At 41.3% G+C, this 21,077-nt stretch overlaps 1 protein-coding gene across 4 annotated transcripts in view; it reads left to right on the top strand.

The window, feature by feature from the left end:
- GOSR1 (golgi SNAP receptor complex member 1) overlaps positions 1-20,622 on the top strand; it is a 33,803-nt gene extending 13,181 nt beyond the window's left edge. For 2 of the 4 annotated variants that reach the window (XM_075112898.1, XM_075112900.1), the window contains exons 7-9: positions 7,977-8,006; positions 16,916-16,998; positions 18,315-20,622. In XM_075112898.1, coding sequence (XP_074968999.1) covers positions 7,977-8,006; positions 16,916-16,998; positions 18,315-18,439 — 238 coding nt within the window. In that variant the 3' untranslated portion in view covers positions 18,440-20,622. The remainder of the gene's footprint in view (positions 1-7,976; positions 8,007-16,915; positions 16,999-18,314) is intronic. The other 2 variants (XM_075112901.1, XM_075112902.1) reach the window with 1 other exon arrangement.
- Positions 20,623-21,077: the final 455 nt, after the last annotated feature.

Genomic DNA, 21,077 nt, shown 5'->3' on the forward strand with positions numbered 1-21,077 from the left:
CTTTCCTCTCACTTGCGAGCCTTGTTGAGGTTAAGATCTTCACCCGTTAATAAATTGCATCCTGAATTTGGATTGTAGGTGGCTTAAATGTAGTGTGCACTTGAAATTTTGAACCACAGGTGTTTGCTGTATTGTTATAGGGAACCGTGCAGTTTTAAGAATCATTTTCTGAAACTTAATAAACACGCAGGTAGATAGTTGTAACGTTAGGTACCTCAGCCGAGCCCTGGATGAAAGCCGTATAGCTTTCTGCGTCTACCAAGGAAACCCTCAAAACCACAGCAGGTGAAAATGCAGTTAGGAAGCAGAAGACATTTCTATCAATGTGTGTTTTAGGGTTTCATACTAAATTAAAATTGGGTTGTCGTCCTAGGGATAACTCTCACTTCGTTTCTGTGTCATCTCCACTGGAAATAGATGTTAATTACACAGTTGTTTATATTATAGAGCTCTTCTGGACGATATTCCCCCTTGTGCTCTCTTCTTTTGCTTACTCAGGAGTGTGTGAGTAGCAGAAACATTTTTTTTAGCTTTGGGTAGCTTTAGTCAAAAACCACAGAGCTAGAAAAGTGGCACAATCTTTTTGTTGCAGTACATATTATAAACAGCTTGTGTTTCTTGTAAATTGTGCGCGTCTCTCGTCTGCGTGTGCCCAACAAATCAGGAATGACAGGTTAGCTCGGTAAAGCTCATTTTTTGTCAGATCGGTGTTGGATATCGAAGTCTGGGTTGCTTGGTTTTGAGGGTTTTCTCCCTTTAGTCAAAGGTATAATCTGAATTATATGTTTTTAAACCAGAGGAAATAATGAAAACAGCACTCCCACTGAACGCTAGTTCTGCACGCGGCATGTAAAATTTGAGGAAATGCCGATATAGTCCATTAGTAAGTTACTGGAATTGTTCTGACAGTTGTGGTTAGTGATAATGACTTACAGTAAGGCCTGCCCTTCTCAGTTCATTTAACTTTGTTCCTATGGGTAATATGGAGCAATTATATGGGAGGGTCAATCTATCCAGGAACTTCCACAACCATGAATAGAGAGCCTCTAGAAACCTCATTATGCGGCTGGTGGTGCCATCCTGGCATTGGTTTGGTGCTTACTAATAGGCAACCAGCCGCTCCACTTCATTTAGACAACAGGAGCTGTTTTCATTTTAAGTTTTTAACTGCGTTCTTTGGGTAAACTATATACTGCAGATTATTAAGAAGGCTCTTATTTCCTTATAGATTAGCTTTAAAGGAAGAAGTACTGCTGTTGCTCACCCTCTTGGGGCTCTCAAACATCAGGCACTCTCCCCAGTAGTCTGTGTGCCAAAGAGCTTTCTTGGCTAACTCCTCTTTTTGCAGAAACATTTTTTTCACTCTGATAATTCCCAGACAAGTCCACGGGGTTCAGTGGAGGTGCAGATCGTACCCTTTGGAAATCCAGGAGAAACAACCTGTTGGTGTTCTCCAACCTGTGAAGGTGCATCCATGGGTTCAGGGATTTCCCCCTGTTTGCTCGCATCCATCAAATTGTTCTTTATACTGGGTTAAATCAACTAATCTTGTTATTGGTTATGGTGCATATGTAGACATGTTTATAGACATTAGCTGCAAAAAACTACTTATGTTAGCTTATCTCAAGTCCAAATTGTTGGAACTGATACGCTGTTGAGATATTTACTTACTAATGTAGCTAGGAGTCCAATTTTTAGTGAATTTTGTGTCATAGGATTGCAGGTTGGAGGGAGTAGGTTTCAGCACCACCAGTTGATTTTCCTGGAAATCCTTTGGCAGATTCTTCCCTCCGGCAAAAAGCATGCGTCTTACATGGTTTTTTTTCTCATGTACAAGGTACGTGTGAACCATCTGGAAAGAAATTCAACACCAAATAATGTTGTTTAACTCCTGCCTAGAACAATGGATTATGCTCCAGTGCCTTTCATTCAAGATTTAACAAATTGATTGCGTCGATTAAAAGCAACGTGATGTTGTGCGATTGTGCTTTTTTTCTTTTCCATTTTTGCAACTATTCCTCATTCTTACTGGAGGAGATCGCTGGGTGTCAGACTGCCCAGAAGAATAATCTGCAGAAATAAGCTTACTTACGTGTTTAGAGTTTGTAGGTACGATGTTGTTAACGTATTGTTCCTTTGGAGCAAATCTATACATTGACTTACTGCTCATGTTTGTGCTGGGTTGTATGTTTGTAGGCTCTTATTCCATTCTGTCTACTGCAACAGAAAGCGTGAAAACCTTGTACCCCCTTAGCATCCGGATTTATGCTTTCATTAACATATAAAGGGAACCCACAAAAGACAGCAGTTTGCATCGGTATTTGAACCTTTCTCTGCCTCTGAATGGTTTCTGTGGGCAAACTGTTCATCCCTGAAAACACCCGTTTACCTCACGTCTATGTTTTTGGCCAGCTGGCTCTTCTCTTGCTGGGAACGTGAGATGCAGGCCTTGTAGTCAAATACATTCCTTTTTCTCCCCGTGCTGTTGCATGCTGTGCATTCGGAGCAGGCGCTGCTTCTGCCCTTCCGTAAAAACACAGGAGCCAATTTTGTGTTGTCTGTACAGTCCTCTATTATAAATTTTCTCTCTTTGGGTGTTGTATACGCTAGGTATGTTTGTCTCACTGAGACTGTTGGGTCTCGGTCAATGAGTAGGCTTCCACACCAATTTTTCTCTTCATTAGCAGCTGCGGGAGTCTGTCCAAACTGGCTAAGCAGCTCCGGTGCAATTCACTCTTCCTTTGACACAGAATTGAATCAAGCACAAGATGAGTCTTACAATATCTGGGATATCTTGTTTGTTATCACAAAAGAAAAATGTGTTCTGCTTTATGTTTTTCTAGTTACATTTTTGAAGAGTAACTATCTTCAGCTTTTTTTAGATGATTAGTTATCTTGATGGCAAGCAGAAAAAAATGAGTTGGATCTGGGGTTTCTTTGTGTTTGTGTGCACGTTTCTTTCACTTGTGAGTTAGCAATGGTTGTTATGATGGAAATAACTGTGTGTCTGATTTGCTTCCTCAAAATCTGTCTATTTGTATTAGAATATCAAGTATATTTTGCAATATTTGCATTCCTGGAAGCTCCACGTTTCCTGGTGATCCAGGACTGTGAAAATACGAAAGATTTAGTGCAGGCAGTTCGAGAGCACTGAGACTAGTGATTACTCTTGCAGTTAGAGAAAGAACAAAGTGAAATTATTATTTCTGTAATTATTTTTTATGAAAGTAAGAAAGTAGTTATCAAGTGCTATATTAGTTTATTCTACAGGGGTTTCCCTAATCCTTTTAAATTCTTCTTCATTCTAATATTGCTCGTAATTTTATCTGAAGGATTTGAAGTGCATTGTGAAATGAGTTGTGTGCTGTATCTTGTTTTCTCTGACAAGTGCTTGTATTGGGTATCTAGCTAGTAAGTCAGCAGCAAAACCTATGGATATGGGACAAGCCCGGTCTTCACCTAAGGAATCATCTATATTACTGAATTTTAACTACTGGCATAGAGATTGGCTTTAAAAAAGCAAAGAACATAAAATACTTTCTTTAATTGTAAAAGCTTGATGTGACAGGCAGGCTTCTTTTCCATCCTAGAGGCATATTTCACTGAATTTCTCCTTTAGATTAATTTACCCGTCTGCACATTTAAATGGCAAAGTGCGCAGTCTTTTCTGAAGACAGCAGTTTCACGGAGGCCTGATTATTTTATATGCATGACTGCTGCTCCTGGGTTTGTGCCATCTATTACAGTAGGTGATTGCCTCAGCATCTTTGGGTGTTTCTTTCGTATAGTATTTTTAAATGGCTTTGTCAAAGTGCCATCTGTCTCGACAGGTGAAAATGCATAGTTTATTGAAACAGATGGCAAATCAGATTAATATCGTCCAGATCCATCGTCTCCTTGCTTGGATGTTCGTAAGGCAATGTCCACTGGATTGGTTGTGTTTGCTTGGAAAGCAGAACAACAAAATCAAGAGGGCTTGGTTTTGATTTTGGGGTTTTTTTGAGCCTCTTTTTGTAGTGTTTTGAATGTGTAAATTCAGCAAAATTACCTCTTTCAATGCTGTTATTTTCCATTCTGTCAAACAGTTGAAATTAATGTTATTTATAATTGTGAGAACAGCTTCTGTTTGTGTAAAACAGGTTATTAATAGTCAGAGATCTGCAAACTTCCCTTGGGTCTCTGGGCCCCATTGGACTTTGTGTTCCTGATCTTCCATAAATCTGACTTATTTTCTGTAGTTATGAACTGTAAAATGATGGAACGACTGCTGGCTTCTGGATATTGCTGTAAGTGAATGTTACGGTCTGTATTTGCAGGAACTTTGAAAGACTTTAAGAGATGCTGTATGAGAGCATGTTATTGCCTTTAGAAAAGCCTCTAGCATCTGCCTAAACTGAACTTTTGCAGGAACTACTAAACTTAACAGAACTCTAAGGGATTCTGGTGCGCAGATTTTTACCATAAAATGTTCCTGCTCACACTGCCTTTACCAAAATTTCAGTGAATGTCATTGCCATTTTCTGCTGGAGTTTGTTCACCTGCTGGAGGCTTGCAAGTAGAAATGTTTTTGGAAATCCTCTCAGGGCCATTAGAAGATGATGCTCCTTGGGGTGGGAAGAACATACAGGGAGTTGTGCTTAGTAAACCTGCCTGCTGCCCAGCTATTTAAGACAGTAAGAGTTAGTTCAGTAAGAGTTAGTTCAGTCTGCCCTTAACTATGTATCAGTCATTCTGAAGAAAATTCATGTGCATCTCATCCTTTTAAATCATCTTAGAATGCCCTGAGCTGGGAGGGACCCACAAGGACCATTGAGCCCAGCTCCTGTCCCTGCACAGGACACCCCAAATTCACACCATGGCTCTGAGGGCCTTGTCCAAGCACTTGCTGGATATCACCAGGCTGGTGCCGTGATGCCTCCCTGGGGAGCCTGTTCCAGGGCTCCACCACCCTCTGGGGGAAGGGCCTTTCCCTAATGCCCAGCCTAACCCTCCCCTGGCACATCTCCCTGCCTTTCCCTCGGGTCCTGGCGTTGGTCACCAGAGAAGCAATCAGCACCTGCCCCTCGTCCTCCTCCCCTTGGGAGGAAGCTGCCTTCTCTTCTCCAGGCTGAACAAACCCAGGGACTTCAGCCGTTCCTCGTACGGTTTCCCCTCTAAACCCTTCCCCAATCCCGTGGCCCTCCTGGACACTCTCTAGCAGCTTTATACCTTCATGTCCTGTGGCTCCCAACACCGCACCCAGCCCTCGAGGTGAGGCCGCCCCAGCGCGGAGCAGAGCAAGACGATCCCCTCCCTCGCCCGGCTGCGATGCAGGGCTTGGTGCCCCCCAGGGCTCGGCTGGCCCTCTCGGCTGCCAGGGCACGCTGGTGGGATGCCCTCCCTGTGAGCTGGGAAGCGTTGATCGTGTGACCTCCGATGCCTGTTAAATGCCTTGCGTCGGCATTTGCATCTAATGTCTCTGTGTGTTGGTATTAAGAACTGTTTATTACTGGGCTTATACATTTTTATTAACTTCTGCCTGTCATTGCTTTACAGGTAGCTACATTTCCAGTGTTTGTTTTTATATGTGTGTATAAATAAATACAGATGTAAAAAATAATGCAGTATAATATAATTGAATCTGAAGCATTTAAATGCTTTTCATGTTTATGCCTCTGATTAAGTAATAAAACTGCCTAACTACAGCTTTCTGTAACATAAGACACATTTAGTGTCTCTGCTGTGAATGGGCAAGCCTAATTTTTTGTACTCTGAAAACCTTGGAGAACACCCTAGTTCATTTAAGGTCTCCAAATGTGTTCACCTTCCCTGTTGTCTTCAGTTGATTAACAGGAAAATACTATAGTTTCATCGGTTAAGTGGACAAAGAGCTGGTAATGCCTGTGATTATTTTTTCCAGGGTAGGGTTTTGTTTTAATAAGACTGTTGCAGCAATGTATTTTTATAAGTCTGACTTATTTCCAGCTAGGCTTCTGATACCTTTTTGTTGTTAGTAAATTAAAAAAAAAAAAACAACAAACAAACCCCAACTTTTTAAAAACAGTGCCTTCTTATGCTCCATTCTTGCTTTTCAGACTGGTGTTTTTCCAGTTTATTCTTATTTTGCACTGCTCACGTAATACACTTCTCTGTTAGAGACTACCTATGTATTAGAGGCACATTCACGGTTGCATTTTGTGTCTTAGAGGATCAGCGATTACAGAAGTCTTTAATGCATCGCTTTTTTCTTCTGCTTGCCTTGGGGACATTATCAGATGCTGTGAGACTAGGGACTGCTTGCATTACTCTGTGTACATAACTATGGTGTTTTACTTCTCTGTGCCAGTGGTAATAAATATCACACAGTAAATGCAGACAGTTCTATCTGATTAAACCGATGGACTCACAACTGATGCGAGTCTTTGGAGCGTGGCTTTGTTTTGGGAGCAGAAAGAAGAGTTCCAGTTCAGTGTTTTCAGTGTTTGCCCCAGTTGAGTCCCTCTCAACTTCAAATCGGGCAAAATATTTTTAGTGCTCTGTGTGCTGTCTCCATATTTCAAGCCGTGGACTAGACTGAAATAGCAACCTTCATGTTTTCACTCCTCTTCACAGACAAATAAGGACATTCTGTTAGCATCTCCCCCCACCCCGAGCAGGTTACACACGCGCGCTGCACAACGTGCTCCTTCGCTGTGCCTCCAGCTGGAGGTGTGGGGGGATTTCCAGAATTTCTGGGGGTAAAGTTCTAAATTGGGCAACTCTGGCTGAGTCAGAGGCGGAACTGTGCTGTGCCGGAGGCTTTTGATACCTTCCCTTCCTGAGGTGGCAAAACACACGGAGGATGGAAGTTGAAGACCGTCATGCCCCTTCAGTGTCTCTTAATCCTTTCAGTTTGGCAGCAGTAAATTTCTGCTTTAATACCAGAAGCAATATCCAGTACCACATAAAACTTCTTCCTGTCAGATTGGTTTCCTCCTTAAACTGCAAACGGACATTTTTGCAGCTATTCTACAAGAGTCTGTGTAAATCTGGGGGGTAAACGGAGCAATTGTAGGGGTGCATCGTTGTTTCCGCAATAGGGGGAGAGGGGATGCAGTCACCTCTTGTATGGCAGTGTCACATTTGGGATACTGATTGCTGCAACAAGATATGTTTTTCTGGGATTTCATAATTGGCTGTAAAACAGTGATCAAAAACCTGTCTGTAACGAGTACAGACAGAGAAATTGCTTGAGTCTTCTGAGGATGTTGTCGTTTTTAGAGTGAAGTGTGCTCTCGGTGGCGCTGTATTTTAGGCTGTCCTTTTCCCAGGGATGCTGCATAGAAACTCAATTAATATGTGGCAGCGAGGGGGAAGGGGCACGTGTTATCAAGGTCTTTCTCTTACAGATGGCATGTATTCTGTTCCCCCATAAGCATCACTTTCGTCCTCATCCCACTGGTATTACTACAGAAAGAGCTTGCCTCGTTAACCACCGCAAACCAGTGCTTGGTAAACTAGTTGTGAAGCAACGTTTTGAGATGATGTTGCCTGGAACTAAGCCTCAGCTTTTATTTTTAGTTGCTTTTTCTGAGGGGGTAGGCAGGAATGAGCAGGATTAAAGGGGAGTGGGGGGGAAGGTACTTCCTTCTCTAATACTCCTTTCCAAACTGCCCTGGGCTCCTGGTACACATCAGGCTCAGTTAACATTAATTATCCATGAATCATGGAGTCCATTCCCCTTTTTCCATCTTCTTGGTATTTTGTGTGTTCTGAGCATCTCCTCTGCCTGCAGTTAGAAAATGCTGCTGTAGAGGACACTACACGCATCTTCTGAAGCAGAGACTCTCGTATGTACCAAATCTATGCAGTAGCAAAAAGTGACAACATCCTGAAATAAGACATATTAAGGGCAAATTTGTTAAGGGTTGTATTATGGAGCTCTTTGATTTAACAATCTAAAATAATACTTAGTGGTTGTTCCTTTTTTAACGTCACTTTTTTCTTTTGGCTTTCAGCTCAGATCGACTGATAGAAGAAACAATAAGGTAGGAATGAACTTTCTAATCTTCATTATTTTCTGTACAATCAGTGTTTACGTTGAATTGTGTCCAAGGATATCAGTCATTTTTTTATACAATAACTGCATTGTTTACAACTCACAGGCAGTATTACAACGAAATGATGGTGTGGGTTGTTTTTTTTCCCCCTATTCAAGATTGACATATGGTGTTTCTTAAATATTTTATTCATCCTAGTTTAGAAAATTTGGGTTTCTGTTCAAAGGTGATTAGCTCCTACAAAAACAAAGGGCACGATGGAGCAGAGTCAGTCGCAGGTTGAGCTGTTGAGGGCTATTCCAGTAGTGAAGCTGTTTCTTCTCCTGGTGACACTCTTCTACAGCATGACTTTCTGTGATCCTTCAATGTATTCAGCACCCTAATACACAGCTGATAGAGGTAAAGGCTTTTGCCACAAGGGCTTGAGAGGTTCTTGCTATTATATAGTTAGTTATCTTTTGGTTTTCTACATGGTTCGAATACTTGAGTGATACCTTCCCTAACTGATCTAGAAATTATTAGAACCCTAGCATCATAAATTACTTTTATCATCTGTGCCCTTCCCAATCTTCCATTGAACTCTGGGATTTTGCAAACCAATAATTCAGAGTGCCTGACTTAATGGTTTTAAATTTTAGATTATTGCTTTTAAAAAAAAAAAAGATATGCTTTTAGATAATGCATGTACTGGCATAAGTGATCAAGGAGAGTAATTAGAGGTGCAGCAAGGCTCTAGGTCCATTAAGGGCTGGCTAGCTCAGGTACATACAGTGGGCTTGGTGTAATTAACATGGTGGAAGAATGTGTTAAACCCACATTAATGTGCAGTGAGGAACCAGAAGTGGTCAGTATAATAATGTCTGAAAAGGTGGATATAATCTCGCCACAGCTTTGTAAAGATATTTGCCAAATTTAGCAGAGTTATTGTGAATATTTGTTTGACTTCGGGTTCTCATCCCTTCCTGATCAGAACCCCTCTCCTGCTTGTAGCACTACTTTTCCGTCTCGTAAAAATGCTCAACATTTGTTGAATCTCTTACTTGCTGCCACTCCAGTAACTAGAACATTAAACAGCATATGGTGATTTATTAAGCTTAATATCCTGCAAAACGGCTCGTATTTTATCATTGGAGCTCTTTGTCTGGCCTCTTAGTTATGTGTCACCAGAGAAGCTTGAGCGTATGTGTGATTTACCTGCGCAAGGGAACGCAGTCGTGGCAAACCGGGGCTCACCGGGGCAGCAGAACATTCACCCAGGTTCTTCTGTCGGTTTCGAGCCCGCTCAGAAGCTCCTCGGTGTCATCAGTAGGTGCCCTGGCTGGTTTAAAACTGCTTTGTGTTTCATTTGCCTGAGCTGCAGTCCTGTGGTTGGCTACAAATCGGCTCTCTCCACAGTGACAGCTTCTCACGCAATAATCCCTTCCGCAGGGCTTGGTTCAGAGGTCCTTGGCCTGTGTACTGAAAGCATTCCTTCTCGTAATAAATAAACTTTGATTTTTAAGAGGCTGGATTTCAGCACTCCTTGTTGCACCATTTATTATCTGTAGTAAATGAGCTACTTCTTTTTGTTGTTGCCAAAAATGTTCAACCTTTCTTTTTGTAGAAAAAGAGTTTGTTTTGGTAACGATGTTGAGCAGGAAATGTAATTTCATTTATAGCATCTTAATTCAGTTCTGACACTGTTGAAACCAGGGTGAATTTTTTGTTTTACTCTCTCTCTTATTCCCAGTAATTGCAGCTGTTCAGGTTTGATATTAATTGGCGGTGAACCCTGCTGCATTTTAAGTGCATTTACCAGATAGAAATTGACCCAACTTCTGATATCAATTGCTTTATCTGCTGCAAACCAAGTAAAAGAGGGAATTGTGCAGGGGAAGCTGTTTGACTGCAGATTCCTTGAGTGAAGTGAGATGTAATTAGCTTATTCTGGCTACTAATCCTGCTCTGTCTTCGAGGCTTACATCTGCTGTAGTTCATTACTCATTATTTGGGTGTAATTCAGGCAGTTAAGACATCACTTTTTATTTTTTTTAGGGGTTGTTATTAAGCAGTGATTCTGAACACCGGAAAGGCTTTTTCTGTGCGTGCAGAGGCTGTGGTTGACAAGCCGCATAGCAGTGACCCCATTGCCAGGGACTCCTCGTGTAGGCAGCGCTAATGGCGAAGCCCTTGCTCTGACTTCTGTAGCGGGGGGAACCGGAGGAGTGCAGAGCCTGACTCTTCCTCTGTATGGCTCCTCCGCGGGAGCAAGCGTACGGGCAAGAGAGTATCTGGGCACCTAAGCTGAAACCATGGGGTAACAAAGCCAAGGGTAGGGCTGTCATTCCAGATGTTTGTTGGTACTGAATTCCTTAATCAATTTTTAAATGAATTACGTGCCATGGGTTCTTACTGCAGCACATTTCTTTCCAGAAATGAGTGGGATGTGTCACTTTGTACTGCAGCTCTTTTGGAACAGCGTTCACTTCTCTTGGCCAGATTTAAACATAAGCATAGATTTTGCTTAATATGTTTGGTGTTCTCGGGTTTTCATTTTCAAACATTATCACTTCTCCAAAATAGCAAACGATTTATTTCTTGTTTTCCAACAACTTACATTTGTAGGTTGTCTCAGTTTGAATTTTTGTGTAGTTTTGCATGTACAGTGTGATGAGTCCTCAGGATTTTACTGTAAGACTGTTTCTGAGGCCTGATTCAGGCTGGTCTGTCAGTGTTTGTACATTAACGCATTGGACTCCTCCGCTTCCTCTGTGAAGCCAGACCAAAACCATAGATTTAATTAAAAAAAAAAAAAAAATTGTCTCCTTAGGTATTTGGGGTATTTCTTTAGGTAATAATTAGGGTTTAATAAAAGGGAAAAATCCACTTGCATTGAACCTTGACTTCACAGAATGGAAAGGCGTGAATTAGATTTTGAGTCGTAGCTCTTTTTCAAAAGAGCCTTGCCAAAATGTCTGGGCAAAATCGCTTGCATTTCTGGGGAATTGTTCCTTTTGTTTTCATCTTAGGCTTCATCAAAAGACACAATAATCTTGAAAGTAACTTGAAAGATTGTCTGCGTGTGTATCCGTATATAGACACAGGCATGTGTATATTTATAGATAGGAATATACGTATGTATATGCAAAGAATAAGTGATATAATCTGAACTCTTACCAAATGAAAACTAGAGCTTGCATTTCTGTGCAGGGTCACAGAGGCTATTCCCTTATCATAGATGTTGTCATGAATTTTAATGAGCAAGTATGATTCATGGAGTACAAAATGAAGCAGTTGTTCTACTAATACGTGAATTATTTGCTTTTTGAAAACATGTCTTGTCCTTTAGAGCTTTGTTTTAGTTCTTCGGAGCTATCTCAATGGGTGAAGCAAGGAGTTGACTTTTTGGTGTGTTTCGCTTGATAAAGCGCTATATGTGGCTGCAACGGGGGGTGAAAACACCCAACAGCTTAAACATTTGTCTAGGTAAAAACACTTTGCTTCCAAGTCAAGCAGCATTAAAAGGGTATCTCTGCATGTTAGACTAGTTTGACTGTGATCAGGACTAGAAATGTTTATTGCTCTGTACTTTTTAATCCCAGTGAAAACTGTAAACTCTGTACAAATATCAGTTGGTTTACTTTTGAAGAGAAATTTGATTGCTTGCGTTCCTTCAGCGCTGCTGAACAATCAAGGGCAAACTTGAAATGTAAGTGAAATGTTGAGGAAATGCTGCTGCAAGCACAGGAATTTGAGGTTCTCCTGCTGATCTGTGGAAGGGACGGGCGGGCTCTTTGTGGCTCTGACCTCAGGCTTACCTAAAAGAGATTTCTCCAGTAGCGCAGCAATCTTTAATGTTGTACTTCAGCAGTGCTTTAATATTAAATACAGAGAGCAGAATACCATCTGGTTTTAGAAACTTGGTTTACACCCAACTGTGGTAGTTCAAGCCAGTGCAGCACCGAGAGCAGTTCCTGCTAGTTTCCAAATGAAACATTAAATCGGGGTCATCTTGATTCCAGTAAGAAGCATTTAATCTTTTATCATAAACGTGGCCTAGAAGTTTCAAAATGTAAGAAAAATGTATTCTTGGTCTTGGGAGATTAGTGTGTTGAGTAACTAAATAGGGCCAATATTGTGAATGGGAAGAATATGATTAATTTTCTTAAAAACGTGTTTGTCAGTGGAGAAATGGCAACAGTATGTCAGTGAGCATATGTTAGGGATGGGACTGAACCCAAAACTGCCTAATGAAGGATATGAGGAAGCTGCAATACTTAAGATGGTACAAGGCCAGACCCCAGGAGCTGTGTGTTTTCTGCTAGTGCTTCAATTTAATAGTCTCATTTACAGATGTAAAGGCTTAGGTAAACCAGCTCTTGTTTTGAGTGACCAAATTATATCTGAGGAGCTGTGCTTTTTACTTGAATTTTGACTTGTTAAAATGTAGCCAGAATCCAGTTAAACTCTTGTTCACGGATATCACAACTACATTTGGGTACTAGGCCGTATGATATTAAAAATAGTAATTGCTACAATGATTTTTTTTTTTCCTAGCCCATTGACCTAGAGTTTTCAAAATACTGGGTAAAAGAAATGAAGAAGGCTCCAATCTTGGAATATGTAAAGTTAAACAGTTACATCCTGCCTTTTTATATGAAACAGACAGTTTCACTCCTCAGATGTTAAAGCAGGAACCTTGTGTTCCATAATAATCTGGAGTAATTATTTCCAAAGGCATTTTGGAAGGGTCTCAGGGACGCTTTACATCCTGGCAGTCAGCTTGTATTTCCACTTCTGTAAATTAATGGATGCCTTAATGAGTCATTGGATGCATCTTATGAAAACATGTGGCTTAATTCAGGAGTGCTTTGAGAAGTGCTGTATTAAAACTTCATCTGGACAAGTATCAAGACAGTGTGGGGGTGTAAGTAGCTGTGGGTTACTGAGCAAGCTTTCCTGTGTACAGCTAGGAAATCTTGTTTTTTCCAGCTTGGATCCTAGTAATTAAAAATTTCCTGAGTGCTCTTCTCGGTAGCAAATGCAATGTTGCGAGCTTGTGGCTTTTCACTTGAGAAAACTGAAACACCTGTGTGCTGAGCTGTAAGTGTGTGTTATGTCAAATGTTGTATCTTCTCACATACGATACAATTTGATTTGTATTTCCTGTTCTGATTTTCTAGTCTCTTCTTCAGCCCTTGGCGGTAACTGCTTTTTCTATATTGATACAGAGCGCTCTGTTCTCTGGTCAGAATTTCTGTTAACACCTTCTCTTAGATGCTTTTCTTTGCATACCCGTGCACGTGGGGTAGGCAACGATGCGATTCTTTTGTCTTCTTCTCCAGTCTTTCACTTTCTTTTCTTGTAATTCTAGTCCTGAAAAGACTCTCCCGTGTAATCCAGTCGCTCGGTTGCGTTATGCCTTGGATGAGCTAGTATATCCGCAGGAAGGAGCAGGCACAACGTGCTGAGTGGCGGTACTACGCAGTCTAAGAGGAGAAGCTTTGTAGGCTTCCTTGCGTTCTTGTTGCAGCAATAAAGAGCATTGGTTAATGGGTTCTGGCAACCCCTCTATAAACACCAAGGAGGCGACTGCAAGCCCTGTTGCTTCCAGTTAACCATGAGTTTCATTTTCACTTTGTGCTGATTTGGCACGTCAAAAGTATAAAAGAGAAAAGTGCTAAATAGCCGGCTGCAAATAAAAAAATACTTGAAGGTTTTTCTTAGTTCTGCCCTGAAACTTCCCTTTTTTTTTTTTTTTAAACCTAATACTTCAAAACTCAGTATGAAAATGCTAAAACTGTTCTTCTACAGCTGCTGATTGAAAATGTCGGCGTTTTGCCTGCACGTTATCAAACTGTTTATATTCTCTTTATGGCTGATAAATTCCCAATTTCCTAATATATGTCCAAGTTTACAGAAACCTAATATAACCTTAAAATAATATATTGATCTGACCTGTCAATGCATGTTGTTCTATTTAAAAGAATTCGCTGCGTTGAGCTTTTGGAAGAGTCGTTGCTGTGACCTGAAAGCTACGCGAGCCGTAGGCTGGCCCTCCTGTCGCCTGGCTCTCACGTCCGTCCGTGTGATCAACCTGTCTCGCTTTTCTGCTAAAAACAAAATCATACCCCTTGTGACACTCGGGCCTTGGCTCTTAGTTTTTATGGGCAAAACCCAAGTTAGAGAAGGCAGCCTCCACCTGAAGAGGTGGCAGATCTTTTTCCTTTTCTTTTTATTTTTATCTTTTTTTTCCCCTTGAAGTTTGCCTGGCGTGTTCTAGGAAGGCTGAAGGTACCATATCAAAGGCTACTTGAGATGGAGTAGGCAGGTAAAATGGAAGGGAGCCCAAAGGAACTACTACTCCAGAAATACTTTAGGGATCATTGATCCTGTTTTCTTCTCTGAGGTGGTTGTGAACTGTGGTAGTGACCTTTCGCTGGAAGCCGTGAAGGACAGTCGTTAGGCTTGGCTCCGCTGGTTTTTGCCAGCTCTTGTTGCGATACCGGCTGTAGTGTCGTGGTGGGGAAGCCAGCGGTACCTCGGATGATCCAGAGCTGCTCATTCCAAATGTCCTTTTGTTTAGAGAGAAACTTAAAATGTATCAAATGGTCTCTGTTATATCAATGTCAGGAAGGCCAGTTCTATGTTTAATAAGTGTACAAATGTCATTTGTGTGACTTTTCCTACCAGATTTACAGATTTCCCTGGAAAGATATGCTAAGGGGGATAAAAGTCCTTTATCTGGACAAATGATATTTTAACTGTTACAGAAAGATAAGCCCAAAGCTCTGAAACCCAGATGAATTCAGCACAGAACACTGTATGAGAACCAGTTGTACTGAGCAAGTGCATTCGGAGTTCAGCAGTAAATATTTACGCTTTCTGAAAAATGCAGTGCCCAGTTTACATTTTATAATTGGAGAATAATATTAGGCTTGCACTGCGTGTATTGGTGCTTTGTACCTGCCCCTCCTCAGAAATAATGCTCACGTTAGCTGTGATTTTTGTATCGTGTTTGTATACAGGTCACTAGTGACAGGACAAGAGGAGCCGGCCTCAAGCTGCATCAGGGGAGGTTTAGGTTGGATATTAGGGAAAACTTCTTCCCTGCCAGAGCGGTCAGGCCCTGGCACAGGCTGCCCAGAGAGGTGGGGGAGTCACCGTCCCTGGGGAGGTTCAAACACCGTGCAGACGTGGCACTTCAGGGCATGGTTCAGGAGGCCTGGGGGTGTTGGGTTGACGGTTGGACTTGATGATCTTAGAGGTCTTTTCCAACCTTAATGATTCTGTGATTCTATACAGACACTGAGTGTGAGCAAGCATAAAATGCTCTTGAAAATTTGGATTTTTTTATTGGGTAGAAGCAGCATTTTGCATTGTCCTGTCTGTTTGTTCTCCTCTTAAATGATGGCTTCCCGTTTTTCACATTTACATCTGTTGTATTGTGTTGTTCCACTTAACTTTCATTCTTCCAGAACACTTTCCGTCCATATTTCAGGCTCACAAACTTTTCCAAGAATTTGGTTTAATCGTAGTTGTTCACATAGACATAGTCAACAGCAATATAGGTGTCACTTTCCGAGTTGTTACCCAGCCATGTCGTATTTATGTCCTACTTTGTTTATTTTTGAAATGCATGCCAGCCAAGGAGAGCAGTATTTATCATACTGTTCTTTCTTAAGCACCGTATCTCCAGAGCCTAAACTTTTATATACTGTTTCTCTAGATGTAAATCAGTCTATGCAGGTTGTCTTGACAAAGCTATTGCATTAAATACTACCTGGGGCTATAAGTAGTAGCCTACCCTTTCATCTTCCACCCTATAACTTTGTTTCACAAGCTGAAGAGAATCTTAAGGTAGAGAAAAAATTTTGTCAGCCGAATAGTTCTTTAAAATCTTCCTTTAAATGTCTTACTTTTAGGAGCACAGTTGCTTTTTTCCAACTTTCAGAATATATTAGATTTGAAATAGGAAATTCTGTTCTATATTCACCTGTATTGTGTCCTTCTGTCTGGATAAAGTCCATACAGCTGGACCACGTATTAGTAAAGAAACAGAGTATGAGAACTTAAATATACGTGGATGATGATTAGGACCAAAGCTCAAAAATGTATTTCATCTGTGCTGTGATGGAAGCGTCATTTGATAGCATCTCATTACACACCAGCTACCTCATCTCCAGCTTGCGGAGGTCAGGTGGGGCTTGCCGGGAAGAGCTGTTAATGCAAGAGAACCCAAGCTTTGCCCACTTGTCTGGAGTGGGAGGACAGTGTCAGTCCTGCGTCACAGCAGATCTCAATGCTTTGTTGTGCTTAAATGTCTTCAAAGACCTGGTGGCTGCATGTCCCAGCTTGATAATCCAGAAACCTTCCGTGCAGAGCTCCGTGAGCTGTGTCGGGTCTCGAAGAGCACTTCCATCTCCTCTCAACCACCACATTCGCTTTGCAAATTGATTTTTTAATTGTGAGTCAGCTCTTATTTGCTTAATGCTTCTGTCGCCATCGTATCCTGATGGCAGACAAGAAATTTCATATGCTTTCTAGAGTGAAAGTAAGTGTGGGGCTTCTGTGAGTAAACAAACTTCTAAATGTAAAACTTATGCCAGAAGAGTTACCTTTAGGTTTGTTTGTAATGTCGGACCATTTTTTGTTGGGGCTGGGGGGGATATGCCAAAACCCTGCCTGTTTCAAGAAATCGCGATGTTTTCAATTATTAATGGCTTATATAAAAAGATAAATCATTTAAGCGTAAAGGATAGAGATTAACGGAAAAAATATGGTTTCATTCATATCGCTTCACCTCATTCATTGTTCTCTAAAGAAGCGTTGCCCGCTTGCTTTCCTCTTGTTTTAGCTGTAGATTATTCTTAGCACCAACAACTTGATCCACTCTATTTTTTTTCCCCTTTCCCCAGCATCGCCATGGCAACTAAAGAAAATATGACTTCGCAGAGAGGGATGTTGAAGTCAATACAAAGCAAGATGAATACCTTGGCTAGTATCCTTTCCTAAGAATTTGTGTTGCCAGCGCATGAGAAGAGGTATAGTACAATTCTTCACCCTGTCATTTGGGGATCGAAATGCTTTGCGATGTCCATGGCTGTATAACCTGCAGCGGTGGTGTTATTGGTGACAGACAGACCACTTTGTAGCCAGGCTCACTGATAACCTGACTGAAGTATCTTAATGGTGAATGTGGTTAATAAGTTGTTTTTACTCAAATTTGAACACTGCATATAAATCAGCATCGCTTAATTTTCAGGTAGCGAACTGCAACAGCATTTTATGGCCTCCCCTGCTATCTGTTCTTGTAAAAGCGTGACTTTATTTTACTTCTTGCTTTTTGCTTCCAAGATTGTCCAGAGCTTGGCACGCATTGCTGCTTGTTATGGCTTACAGCTAGGAGTATTCATGAGCTGAATATCCTCTTGTCTGTCACAGGCTTGGAGCCGTTAAGATTTTCCATTTGTTGGTTTCTCCTCATATTCTGTGCTCATGGCTAAGGAATGTGCCGGACTGTCAAAGCATGCATGTTTGTCGTTTTCCCACTTGCTCCTTCCTTTCTGCCATAAGGGCCCAAAGAACAACATCAGCATCATTTGATTAGGCAGATTACATTCTGAAGAGACGTATCTTGGTAACCCATAAATTTCATTACACTTCTTAGCAACTGGCAAGAACAAAAGAAAAAATTCAATAAGCTTTGGCCTTGAAAGATTCTTGGTTCCAAAGACATGAAGCTCTGAAACTTATTATCTTTTTGGCAATTGTATTTTGTACATTAAAAGATGGATTTACATCTTTATGATTTTACAGTAGGAGTTCTTCCTCACGTGCTGTACTCGAGCAGTGCGTAGTCGTGCAACGTGCATGGTTTTCTCGGTCAAATGCCTTTGGTTGTTCCCCTCACCAGGAGTAGAGTTCCATTAAATGAATTCCAGAGATGCTCTATTTAACTGCCCTCCCCCCACTTTTTTTATTCTCATTTAAACACAATTATTAAGAGTAACTAAGTCTCACATGCTGGAGATGAAAAGTATATCAGACCCTGGTAATTGAGGTGATCAGGTGATGGATTCTGTGTAAATGTGAACTCTGAGCTGTTCTGTTCTCTTTTCTCTGACTGCCTCTTGTTGGTGAGGTGCAGCTGTCATCCTGCTAACTATCCATCAGGGTTTTTTACTGCATCTGCTCTCTCCAGCTTGGGAGTAGTGCTGCATTTTTTCCAGCGTTGGGATTTCCACGCACAGAATTTGGGGTTTGTTAGTGAAGATACTGTTTGCTTGATACGACCTTGACTCAGACTCCTTCAAGATCGGTTTCCAGCGGTGAACAGCCTGATACAAAGGATCAACCTCCGGAAACGACGAGATTCTCTCATCTTGGGCAGCATTATTGGCATCTGTACCATCTTACTGCTGCTATATGCTTTTCATTGATGGATGTTCCCCCATAGACTCTGCTAAACTCATCACCACCATCCCTCCCCCCCAGTCACGGAGAAGTGAGTGGGGGAAGCGACAGACTTCAAACAGCCTGCTCGTTATGGCTGGGAGTATCAGCATGATGTCTAGAGCTTATGACGGTAGACTGCGACACTGGTTTGGGGTTGAAGCTGCAGTGTTTCTCCTTCCTTGCCATGCATCTTCCTTTGGTTAAATTTTGCGGGATTTGTTTGTCTCTAATTCGCTTTCTCAGCTGCGAGGTAAGTCAATATGGGCTGCTTACCAGAACTGGGAGAAGACTCTCTGTGCTGAGCAGTGCTGGAGAGGTCTGCTCTTGGCTGGTAAGCGGAAAAGGATTGTTACGCTTGCCTTGGGTGGAAACTCTGCAGAAGCCTGTTTCCCCTGCGGGCCAGGCACAGTACTGAACGCTTCTGCCCCGTGAGAAGAATATTGCAGCTTTAAGCCGTCAGGTTGCTTTACTACTAAATACATGTCCTGTAATTCTTTTTAACTCATGGTTGAGATACTAGTTATTTCTGCATAATTTGTGCTGTGAAAACTGTGCTTCACACAAATTCCTCAAAGTAAAAAAAAAAAAAAAAAAAAAAAGGGTGTTCAGTTCACTTTTTGCACAGAATACGAATAAACTACCCTCTGAGGAAGATTCGTAGGGTTTCTCATGGCTTTAAAGGGACTAACAAGTCCCTCTTTGTAAAAAGGGAGCGCAGTGTCCTAGCAGCTGTTCACTATAGTGTTCAGTCATCTGAAAAGTGACCAAACCTGAGATCACCTAAAAGTAGTCTTTTGGGTGTAAATACTTTTGATTTTTGGCTGGTATCATAAAGGTCTTTATAAAGACATGATAAGCAGTTTGCAAAGTCTATATTGTAATTTAGATAAAGTTATACAATAGCATTAATATTTTTACACCGCAGGTAAGATGTAATACAAACTGTCGATTGGAAATTAAAATTGTGATGGTTATACCCGAGGCAAACGTATCCGCGTGCAAAATTATTTGAAAGAACTCCTCATAGTAAAGAGCTGAATGTATGAACAGCGAAACAAGCATTATTTACCGCACTCGGCGGGCGGGGAGGGAATTTTTTTGCCCAAACCTGCAACATAACCCTGTTGCGTTTGCATCTCTAAGCAAAGCTGATGTCAGGAATGGCTTTGATATTGCAGGTTCACAAATTACAGATTTTTCTGCTCTTTCAACAGCTGTTTTCCACCTGTCATATCATAACCCAATAAATTCAAACGGAGGCGCTGAAATATCTTTTGAAGAACTTAATTAACTCTTTTCACAATCAATTTACAGCGCTCCTAACAGATTTTGTGTACGCCATTACCCACAAATGTCAGATAGTCTCCAGGTTCTCTTCTCTAGAGCAAAGTCTAGCGGGACGGACGCGAATTTTTACTGCATTTTATAGTGCCTGTGAAGTACCTGTTGGAGGGAGTAGAGATTTGTGCCTGTGTAGTGCGCAAAACCACGCTGTTGCACCTAAAGCGTCCGTGGGGATTCGAAGGCTTATTTGCAGACTAACAACTTTGTGCTAAAAAGTCAACACAGGGTTCTTTCTAATCAGTCATCTTGTCGTCGGGGTTAGAAAGCGTTTGGAATTAATACGTGTAAAACTGTTGGGGCTTGTATTCTAAATAAAGGGTGATTATTTGGTTGATTTGGGAACATTCCTGGTTTGAAATGTTCATTAAAGGGGTTTATGAAAAACCTTGATGGATAAAGGAGGTTTATTAAAGAATCTGTGTGTTGGGAGATCATCCTTCTTCTCCCTGATGCTTGTTCTTTGATTCCACCACCACCCTGAGGGACCCTGATCAGCAGTCGTGCTTCTGTTTAGGATTTGTAGGATTTGGTTTCTCTATAGTTGGCAATATGAGATCTGCAGTACCGTAAATAAATTCACTTATTTAATCTTATAACCAGTCTTTTTACTGGACTTAATTGATTATTTGGTGCATATATTTAATCTTATTGTGTGAAAAAGCTGCTATGGAAAATATGTAGATTATAATAAATATGTAAACATAATTGATATTTCATGTTATGAAAATGTTATGGAGGAACTGATATATTTTAGTATAAAATAATGGAAATACGCTGAATTATCTCTGATAAAGCTTTACTGGAAACTGTTGCAGTGTTGGCAGCCCCTCTATGTTTTAATTTGTGTTGGTTCTGAGACAGAGTTTTGTGTTGAAAAATACATGTAATTAACCTCGTAGTCTCCCCTTCGCCATCATCCTGTGGGCTGGTGGCGGCGTGGCGGGGCGCGCGCGCAGGCGGCCGAGGGGAAGGACTTGCTGATTCTGCTGAACGTCTCCAATGACACAGACCTATAGTTAGGGCAGCGGACTGTAGATGGAAACCGTGCATTGTAGTATTTAATCTCAAACCCCAAAATATAGGTTTGTGTGTCTCCTGTTGCTAAATGCGTCCTCTGGGTTTTTCATTCTGTGTGGTTCCTCTTGCTCTGCGGAGAAAAAGCGGTTAAAGAACTCTCGTTTCTGCAATTCCTGGCAAAGTCGCAGTTTTGTAACTCAGCCAAATACTTTTGTGCTAAGAAAATGATTGCCAAGGCATACAAATGAAGTGAGAAAATCC

This window comes from Phalacrocorax aristotelis, chromosome 18, assembly GCF_949628215.1.
Source record: "Phalacrocorax aristotelis chromosome 18, bGulAri2.1, whole genome shotgun sequence".
In the NCBI taxonomy this organism is placed as follows: Eukaryota; Metazoa; Chordata; class Aves; order Suliformes; family Phalacrocoracidae; genus Phalacrocorax; species Phalacrocorax aristotelis.